General features: G+C 39.2%; 1 protein-coding gene across 1 annotated transcript; it reads right to left on the bottom strand.

Moving 5' to 3' along the window:
- Positions 1–4784: 4784 nt before the first annotated feature.
- LOC110042712 (uncharacterized) lies at positions 4785–10946 on the bottom strand. Its single transcript, XM_020748079.2, has 2 exons — positions 9580–10946; positions 4785–7047 (listed from the first exon to the last, which is right to left on the bottom strand). The coding sequence occupies exons 1-2, from the start codon at positions 10154–10156 to the stop codon at positions 6080–6082; spliced, it is 1545 nt and encodes a 514-aa protein (XP_020603738.1). The 5' UTR covers positions 10157–10946; the 3' UTR covers positions 4785–6079.
- Between the last annotated feature and the right edge of the window lie 23 nt (positions 10947–10969).

The following is a 10969-nucleotide window of genomic DNA, read 5'->3' as shown; positions in this document are numbered from 1 at the left end:
TAGGTGCCAACCGAACACACACGGTTTCTAAATGTGTTTCTTAAACTAACTTCTAACTTCTTCTTGCCACTTTTGAGAAAGACGCGTTATACCTTATTTTGTCTTATGTCCCAGGTCGAATTCCTGATTTACTAATTACCGCTATGAATTGAGAAAAGATAAAGCAATTGCTTAACCAATTTGAGGCCTTTTGTGTCATTGAAGGAAAGGAAACAAAGCAAATCAAAACATTGTATATTTTAAATCAAGTTTAAAGTTAACCGAGACATGTGGGCTTTCCTGTGACCAAAGACGAGCTACTATCGACTGAGAACCAATTTTAACGTTGACTCTCAAATAACTCCATCTTTATCCGGAATTGTCGAGAGGTCATGGAAAATAGCTTTTTTAAGGCTTGTGCTTCCAAGGACAAACGCATTTCACAAAGGAGATTTTGTCTTTTATCGGCATTTTCTTTTATTTCACGCAGCTTGCCCTTACAATATTCGTATCCACTGGGATTAATTCATTAACTCTTGCTAGCTAATGGAACCAATTTGACGTCACGACCGCATGAGGCCTTGTTGATTGTGACTGTTGCAGGCACAAAAGAAAATCGATCACAGAATAGTCCTGCTTCATGCTTAGTATCAAAAAGAGATACAATAAAGCCGGTAACGGAGTTTGAATTACAATCATGTACAAGCCACTGTGCCAAAGTTCTCTGTTCTGAGATAAGGCGAAGTAAATAGCAGCGAGATAAGAGAGTTAACATAAATGTCAGCATAGAACTCCATACAATGAGATCAGAAAACGTAATCTCGAGTCCTCTTTTGTTCCCTTGCACTCCCCTTTGCGTCACCCAAATGTTTACTTATGTTATGCTTATTCTTGTGCGCATGGCAAAAGCAAAAGGCTAGCGGGCTTAGCATATTTGCAGAATATTTCCTATCAAAAAGTTGCGAATGACTAACCAATGCGAGAATGAGGAAAACAGGGAATACAAAAACACCGGCCATTTGGAGAAGGTACATACAGTGAAAATACTACATTCGTGTGAGGGAAATAGTAGATCTGGTACGAAAATACCGTAAGTTTTTAGAACTTGCCTCATTAACCACTACCAGGTGCCTCCTTTTTTTTCCCGCGCAAGTAATGCGGGTGTCAGCGTGGACGCAAGGGAGTATGGGTCATCAGTTGAACCTTTCCGTGATACTTTGAGCCCTTCGTTTGCGTTACAAGATACGTAGGAGAATATAGTGACGTTATCGTGTTGACGTGACTTGAATATGTAAGTAAGAAAAGAGTTTGCCTACCTCAAATTAAAAACTTTGCTTTTGTCAGAAAGCAAAAGTGCGTATGAAAACGTCGGCAAGGATGAAGCAAGAGGGAGGGTATCAAACAACAATACGTTTTTGGTACTAAAACCTTTTTAATAAATCCTTATTGAAGTTTAAAAGCGGCTTCAACTATTTTCTCTCAATTAAGAATAACTTAAACTTCAAGCAGATGGAAATTAGTATTAAAAATTTTTTTTTGGTTATCAATGAGATGCGACAAACTTAGCCGTGTTTTTTTCCGCGGGAAATAAGTGAACTTATCTTAAAGGTAAATTTGCAGTCACTAAGCCATCCATCTTAGTTTCTGTTATTGCACATATTCTGATTATCTTTTCATGTCAGCTCAAACTTATGGCAAAAGATGTTTCTCTGAGAATACTTTCTTCGAAAGGTCTAATTTGTTTTACCTGTCAGATTTTCTTCAACTTTCTTAATAGTCAAAAGATTGTCAATGAGGTTGAAGAAAATATGGCACTTGAACGTAATTAATGTAATTAGAAAATGGACGCAAAAACGTCAAGCCAGCTCTGAAAAAGACAATTGTAATAGGCAGATTTGGTGATCCTTTCACACAAAAGCCAAAGTCAACTTGTATTTGCATTTGAATTGTGCAATATTTGAGTATCATTACCTTGTACAATCTCAAGGGATTTCACAGCAAACCAAATAATTAATCTTACTAGAGTCAAGTCCTTGACAGCCAATGCCAGCAACGCTTTGTGTTTACAAGTGGAACGTGATAAATTGTCCCAGCAACCACGACTAAGCGAGTTTTTGAGCACGAAAAAAAGTTGGGAAATTGATGTATGCAAAAACCTTGCTTCTCTAGACAATCAGCAAACAGCGCAAAGGTGATCGGAAGCAAGAAAAGCGTCGGTGACAGAGAGAAGTTCCGTCCGACCGAAGGACTATTGCTAACAAATGAACACTGCGGGAAAGTTGAACAAGGATAATTGAAGAAGGCAGCCATGAAAGAAGGCTTGTTGAGGAAAAAGTAATACCATTGCCAACATCCTTGTGCCGTTTTTTCTCTGCCAACCATCACGCAGATTTCTGTTCAACTTTCCGCATTCCTCTGCGGTGTAATTACAAGCAACAGCCGTTGTAAACGTGTGGCGCGTGCTACCGTACAAGACAACTGATTGCGCGACATACCCCTTCGGCTTTCCACTTCATTCAGAATTATTCACAAAACAGAGTTTGAGACGTTTTCTGTTGTGGATTACACTTTGTCTTTCTCCAGGCGATGTGAAGGCGGTAAGAAGGGACACTTTTAGCAGCGAGACGTGACTATTGCCAAGAGAAAATCAGGAACCGCACAAAGAACAGAGGATACCAGACAGCCGATACCTTGCAGTCTTTCAGCTGTTGCTTGTGTTCACTGTATAGACGCCGGCTGCTGCGTGACTGTTGATTGGATTAACAGTTTGTTTGTACATCAAGATATTTTTTGATAATCATCACGAGAAGATATCCACTGGTTGAAAAACTTACTTCAATTCGAAGTTTTTGATGACAACAAAAGAGCGCAATTTAAAATTACTTTTACGTCTTTCAATGACAACGTAGACACTCCTTAAGACAAAATCAAAACGTGAGAACGGAGCTAACTATGTCTTCAAATTCCAGCGCCTAAAGGGTGGTTACAAGGACGCTTAATACTGTATTTTCGTAGGTATTTTGTTTATTTACAGGATTCTTTGTCATAGATAAAGTAACTACGCAGTAAAATGCTACAAGTGCGAAACACAACGCACCAAGACAGCGAAACCTTGGTTATAAAAGCCAACAGGAAACACCAGATCGTTTTAAACATGGAAGTTAAACGTATTGAAATGGAGAAGAAAATGCGGGAAAGATACTTTTGTTTTGAGATGTCGCTTATGAAGGCTCGACGGCTGAAGATTTTAGATCGACAAAAGTCTCTGGGAATTTATCGTCCGCACACCATGGAATCTGGCAAGGACCCGAGGAAAGCGAGAAGGACGGACTCGTTTTTCTTCACACAGCCTGTTGCTATGGACGCTAAAGTTAAACTTCCCCCGGTATCAGAGAGACGGCGCACGATTTCTGGGTTTCCAATGAAGGTAGCGAACAACGATGATAGCCAAAGAGCCAATAAGCTTTCAAAGAACATCGACAGCTTTTTGGACAATGAGCGCGCCAAACACCTTAATGCAACAGAGAAGGTGAAAGCGTTCAAGGACGGTCAGTCGATGAATCACTTGAAAATATTAACAAAAGAATCTTCAAAACTCGATGAAATCAAAGCAGGTAATTGGTTGGAAAATCGTAAACCCAACAATGGAGAAATTTGCAGCCTTGGTGATGCCCTAAGTAAGAACTTGATTATTGAAAATGATGAATCACAGTTGCAATTAGACAGGAAAAATCTTGGTGTGGACAGTTTTGGAGATGAAAAAGAAAGAAACGTCCCTGTAGTTAACGGTAGTGAATCTTCTCAACGGAAACAAAAAGAAAATGGAGATTCAAATTGCAACACTTCTTTACAAGATTTTCGAGCAGAACCCTCAAAACCACAACTTTCGCAGAAAAATATAATTACAGCAGAAATTACCTCCACGCTAAGGCAAAACATCAGCGACCTGCTAAGTTATCACGAATTGCAAGCTTGGCGCAAAAGCTGGGAAACTAGAATTTTAAATTCTGTAAAAGATTTCAAAGTTACAAGCCGACTCAAATCAGCCTCGCCAACTGGATATGGGAAAGATATTGACAATCACGAGGTTCGACCGCAGACGGCGTGAGCGAGAATGTTAAAGGACGAACACAAATCGAGTTAGAAACGCGGTCAGTTTCATCAAATGCTAAGAAAAATACTTCCGTAGGGTTAAGCCGGCGAACGCTCACAGCTGAATTTTCCACTGTTGTTACAGGCCGCCGAAAGTACGTGAAGCCGGAAAGTTTGTTTCCGCTTGCTGGTTATTCGGTGCAATTTTGTTAATTTGTATGAAAACTAATTATTTTAAACAGTCACATACTTTTTGATGGTGAAATGACATGTTAAAAAAAAATTATAAATGAAATTTTTTTTAAACAAATTTTTTGCTGCTTTGTTCTGTTGTAACGTAAGTGGTTTTGACAGGTGTTCAGCTTATGCACGCCACACTGAAAGATGGTTGTTACCGTCAAAAACTCTCAAGCTTGACACTTGACATAATATTTACTCAACTGAGCGAAATTGATGAAAAAAAAAAAAAAAAAAATGATAGTCTACCAATTTAGCGCAGAAATATGCAGTGAGGTTTACCTACGAGCACTAAAGCTTCTGGGGCATTGCTCAACAGAACCGTGTAAAGATATTTCCGAGAAGAAATATCCGTGCAGTGGCCCCAGGCCGTGAGCTGTGGAGGTGAACAGGGGAAATGGGGAGAGTTAGGGGTATCAGCTGATCACCCTGAACCAAAAAGGTACAGTTTTTCAATTGATCTTGAACACGACTAATCCTGGCTTCAAACTCTTTATTCCTACCTTGAAGCTGACAATTTATCACAGAGTTTAGAGTGTTTCTTGTATAAATACAGCATTCTTAAATATCATTTACACTGCCGAGAAAATTGAACCACTATTATTTCCTTAACTACTTTGCCTACAACTTATTTCCTTAAATATGCATCCCTTTTCATAGTATTGAAGTATGCACCTAGGAATACTGGATTTACTTTTGTATGTTTTGTACTTTCTCAAAAAATTACAGAACTATCCTTCCGTTACATATTATAATCAAAGTATTACAGAACTACCCTTCTGTTACATATTATAAACTTAGAAATACACGAATATCCGAGAAATGCTCTACAAAAAAGTTGAAAATCTTGAATTCTACAGTATAGGTAAGGAATAAATATAATCATCACAGAAACATTCTAGGAATTATCACAAACCACTAATTATTCCTCTAAGCTATCAAACCGTTTCAGATTTTCTTGTTACTGTTCATAACAATTCACTTTTAAAAACGGCTTGTGACAACTTTGTTTGTCTTGGTTATTAGGGCTGTCACTAAGGCTAATACACTGTAACCTCTAACACCTGTTTTGGCTAAGTACGATATTGTAGATGGTCCCTTGAACAATGTTTCGCGCAAACTTGCCCAAGCAAAACGTCTCTTACAGGTGTAAGAAATACAGGCAACAGCTGACTCACCATTGGTTATTATCATAAATGTTATCATGTTATCAATCTTGGGGATTGGGGAGGTGGATTATTAGGGGGGGGGGGGGTTAAGCTATTATAGAGGAGGGTGCGGGGGAAATCTAAATTGAGGGTCAACACATTCATCTGTGTGGTTGTTGTTATTATTATTATTATTATTATTATTATTATTATTATTATTATTATTATTATTATTTTTTTTTTTTTTTTTTTTTTTTTAACCTGAACATATCATCATGGTTTGTTATTTTATAATTCAATGCCTGACAGGGGAGGGGTTGGGGGGATCAGGGGGCTAAGCAGAGAAATTTACTGATTGACTAGTTTGTCTCACTTCCAGAATTGGGAAACTTAAGTCTTCTGCTCACTACAGCTACTCACTACATAATACCCTCTACAGATCCTGATCATAAATACATAAATGAAATAACTTGTACAATAGTATGTAATGTATGAATTCATACACACAGGACACAATGCATCTACTAGGTATAACCTGGACCCCTCATGTACCAAGGTTATCAGTGGGTATAATGGGATTGTGAATACAACAAGTACAGTCTCTGGTGACTAAATTCTAATAGTTATGGCTCACTGTCCTCAGATGAAGATTCTTCATCTGAGTCCGACTTGATCAGCTGCTTATGTTCTCCTAAGAAAGTTCCTTCAGCCTCTGAAAAGTTTAGTGTATGTAAGAAATAGACGGCTGTGAACATGTTATCGAGCTTTGGGATCTTCTCACCTTCCATCCTATCATTGATACCTTCCTGAAGAAGCTCTGTAACCGGGCTCAGTTGTTCAATTGGTAATGGTCTCTTTTTGGATCTGTAATTAAGGTACCCTGTGTCTAACGTTAACATTTTGCCATCTGGTAGCCTGAATTTAAGCTCTAACCTGTCCCAGGATGGATAACTTGCTCCATCCCCATGCATGCCACCCCATAGACTAATGATTTTGTTCCCCTTACACCTGAATGAAACTGTGCTCTCTACAAACTTGTCAGAAATTGAACCAGGGCTGTAATTGCTTTCGTCTAATGATGTACGCAGAATTAAGTCCAGCAAAAGTTGCTTGGGCAGTTTTTTCAGTTCGTAGTCGTACGCAATGTGATAGAAGCTGGCAGCATCTTCTTGCAGCCCCTGAAGGAGCTTCAATTGCAATCTCTGACACAAGAGATGAATGGTTTCTACAATCATCTTGGAATACTTTGATTGTTGTTCATCCTCATTCTTCCATCCAGACACCAGGTTTTGGAATTTAGTTTCAGCTTGAAGATTCTGATGGAACCGATCTATAGCTATCTGGACAGAACCAGGAGTTGGTTTCGCATTTCTTCCAGCATCTTTGAAACTAAGTTGGTGTTCTTTGAGCAATTTGCCTTCATCTGGAAAAAAGAGACAGAGCCAGACAAAGAAGAGATCTGTTATTGGAGGGGTGGTGTCACCAAGCTCTTTCTGCAGAAGCTGTATCACTGGTTTCATTGGTTTTGCAGCAGCAGGAACGGCTTCCTCCTCCCAGTACAAGAGATCTTCAGGACAATACCGGGTAAAGCCTACAGAGAACAAGATCATTATATTCATCTTGAGACAAATAAAAATTCTTGTTATTGGTTGGCACGAGTTTTTAAACCTGAATCATAGAGTGTAGTAATGCAAGCCCAAAGTATGCAGGATTACTGTATGTTCGACACTACAATTTAACAACTTACAGTAGATATGCTAACACACAGGAGCCCAAGGTGTCCAATCGATGAAATTGATAATCAATGAAAATTGATACCATTAAAACGATACTATATCAATCAATCCATTGATATTGATAACTGATGACCAATCGATGAAGAGGATTTGTGTGACATTTTATTGATTGCCATCCATTATTAGTGGCAATGGACAGCTTAATTGGTAGTGATTGGTTACAAATTTTGTCACGATTTAATATATACAAGTTGTTGGGAATACCATGTTGCATGCACTCGTACCACTGTGCGTAACTGTTCTTCCTGAGTATTTTTGTATAAATGTTGGCGGAATTACAATTATACGGTGGCCCACAACCGTCACGGCAAAACAAAAAGTCACGACACTGCAAACTTAACTCACGGCAAGATAATGTTATCTGACTGCAAAACAAAATTAACTCATGGCAGTACACCATTAATTGATGGCAAAACGAAATTAACTCATGGCAGAATACTCCTAATTCACGGCAAAACAAAGTCAACTCACGGCAAAACAAAGAAAATGAGTTGGTCAGCGGTTGATCAGCGGTTGTTATTTGCTTTTCAAATGGTATGTCGTGTAACAGTAACACACTGCTCGCTCGGAAACTGCCATTTTTAGTGCAGTGTTCCTTATCTTGAACTCATGATGTTTTGCAGCTCTTGTGGTTCGTTAGTCGATCAAAATGCCAACTTTTGCAAAGACTGTGGTAAAAGTACGTTTCTTAATCTAAAGAATTTGTATTTGCATCTCTTTTAGTTCCAAATAACGATAGGCACGTGAGATGACATTGCTGTGTTAGACGGTCAAAATCACAGGAATATATTTCCTGGATTACTGGCTGAGCTTTTCACATGCCTATCGTTATTCGGAACTAAATGAGATGCAAATACGAATTCTTTAGATTAAGAAACGTACCTTTACCACAGTCTTTGCAAAAGTTGGCATTTTGATCGACTAACGAACCACAAGAGCTGCAAAACATCATGAGCTCGAGATAAGGAACACTGCACTAAAAATGGCGGTTTCCGAGCGAGCAGTGTGTTACTGTTACACGACATACCATTGGAAAAGCAAATAACAACCGATGACCAACCACTGACCAACCTGTTTTCTTTGTTTTGCTGTGAGTTAACTTTGTTTTGCCGTGAATTAGGGGTGTTCTGCCGTGAGTTAATTTCGTTTTGCCGTGAATTAATGGTGTACTGCCGTGAGTTAATTTTGTTTTGCCGTCAGATAACATTATCTTGCCGTGAGTTAAGTTTGTAGTGCCGTGACTTTTTGTTTTGCTGTGACAGTTGTGGGCCACCGTACAATTTATAGTGTTCTCCCTCTTTCTGGTATACAGTGAATCTCTCACCAACTTTTCCTTTGAATGGGCAAAGGTGGTATCCCTTGACAATCGCTTGTTTTGACAGTCTTAATTTGGTCAACATAACAAGAACACTGAGGAAGAACAGTTATGAACAGTGGTACAAGTGCATGCAACATGGCATACATGTATGCTATAATAAACTACCGCAAATCTTCGAATTAGCGCCTGGGGTGCTTATTTCAAATTTAGGATAAGATGGGGGACACTTAATTGAGGGGGGCACTTATTCAAGGGGGGGGGTTATTTAATTTTTCCCAAATCGTAGCCTGATGTGATCATTTTTTTAAAATATATTATCTCCATGTAAACACCAACATAAGCTGTTTATTGACATAAAAAGCTGATCCTAAAGTTTAAATTGTGGTGCTGTTAGTACTTAACGTGTTCAACATGTTCACTGAATGTGTTCACAAACTGAAACAATGTACAAATCTAATACTATATGATGAAAACTATACACCCTTTGTTGTCTTATTACTCGTCCACAAAATGGGGGGGAGGGGAGGGAGGTGCTTATTTGAAAGTTTGGCTGATAGGAGGGGCACTAATTCCAAGGGGAAGCTTATTCCAGGGGGGGGGGGGTGCTAATTCGAGGATTTACAGTAATTTTATTGATTGATATCGATTTATCAATAACATATTTCTTTTCCAATCATAGATTTTCATCGATTGGACACCCCAGGGTAAGCGTCTTGGAGAAAAAAAAACAAAACCAAACTCACAGGGGAAAGGGGCAACGGTCTGTAGAATAGTCAGATTCATTTGACACATGTATAAGGTCAGCTACCCTGTTGATCCTCTGTATAGAGCCTTGAATCAGAGAATTTACATCAGGCTACAAGTTCTAGGCCAGTCAGATGGATCAGGTCAAAATAAAACACATATGGTTAATAATATTTTCGGTGAAGAAAAGCGACAGCCGGAAATACATGTACATAAGCTTACATCTGCATTCGCAGGCTAATATCAGTTGTAATATTTAGCTTACCTTCTGATCTAACATCTAAATCGCCACAGGTTATATGGATACTCAGCTCATCGTCGTAGTTGCCAATATAATCATGAAAGTACTTGGTGTTGATCACCATGTTCTTGTCGCAGCTTGGCAAATGAAGCGTCACACTCCGATACCGCGTGATACACGTTGCCCGAGGTTCTCCCTTTTCCTCACTGGTTTTCCGATTTGCAATCCACGTGAACAGTTTCGCGACAACAGGGCCGTTTTGCTGCCACACATCGATCACTTTAGCATAGCTCAGTATTCCTTTCGCTGCTATAAGGCGTGCAGAGCCGTGAAGAAGATCTCGTAATTTGCAGTACTTGTCGTAGACATCGCGTCTTCGAGCTCTTCCACCACTTGTATTTGTAATGTCAACCAAGTAACTCTTGATGTAGTACTCTGCCTTCAGTAGCAACAGCTTTGAATGTATGACATTCCTCGTGCTTTTGGTCACTTGTAAGAGTCTCTTGCAGGTCAGAGAGATATTGTAAAAGGAGTCAGGATCATCCAAAAACGACACAATTCTATGGAGGCAGTCATCGTTGAGAGATAACAGGGACGCCATTTTGGTGTAAATGAGCCCCACCCCTTTCCCACCACCCGCGACGATGGATAGGCCCGTTTTGCGTACAAACAGCTTTCAAAACCCCAAATCCAAATTTTGCGAATTCCTGGCGTTTTGAGCTTGTTCCCAACTTTATCACATCTTCTGAAAAATTTGGTCACCTGATTAACCCATTGACTCCCGGAGCTTTTTGCCAAAAACGCATTTTTTGGACATTTTCAGTCTGGATTTGAGCCAAATTGCCTCCAATCTACTCAACAAGGCATTTGCAACATGACAGCATGCCTTTCTTCCCACTAGCAACGCGTGTTAAGACATTTTTGCTTGGGCATCCACAAAAATCAAAATTTGGAGATTTTTTGGAGTTGTGAACAATGTCTTAGGCTTTTTGTTCTTTTTAATTTTTTTGTTTGTTTGTTTGTTTTTTTTACCTTTCCTTTTTCTCCTTTTCTTATCTTTGTGCTGCAGTGCAGTGATTGACTATCTACTGGGCTTTCTTCCAGTTCAATAATTTCTGAGAAAGCATCATTGAGGCAGGCAATTCTTTTCCACAAAGTAGCTAAGTGTAGTCGTAGGAAATTTTGCTCCGAGTTTTTCACTCAAATTTCTGAGCATTTCCATGCATATTTCAGGCTCCACTGAGCAGATCACTCTATCAGGATATCATTGGAAAGATATTTCCTCCCGCTTATTTTAGTCAAAGGTGATGACGTTAGAGGTGGAACAAAGAAAAATAATTCACACCTTAAGTTGAAACTACCCTCTTTCAGTTCTAACAGCAAAAGTGGAAATATAGCTGTTAGTGTGAAAAAA

This window comes from Orbicella faveolata, unplaced genomic scaffold (assembly GCF_042242905.1).
Source record: "Orbicella faveolata isolate gen_17 unplaced genomic scaffold, um_ofav_v1 contig_1, whole genome shotgun sequence".
Classification (NCBI taxonomy): Eukaryota; Metazoa; Cnidaria; class Anthozoa; order Scleractinia; family Merulinidae; genus Orbicella; species Orbicella faveolata.
This window is presented reverse-complemented; position numbering and strand designations above follow the sequence as displayed.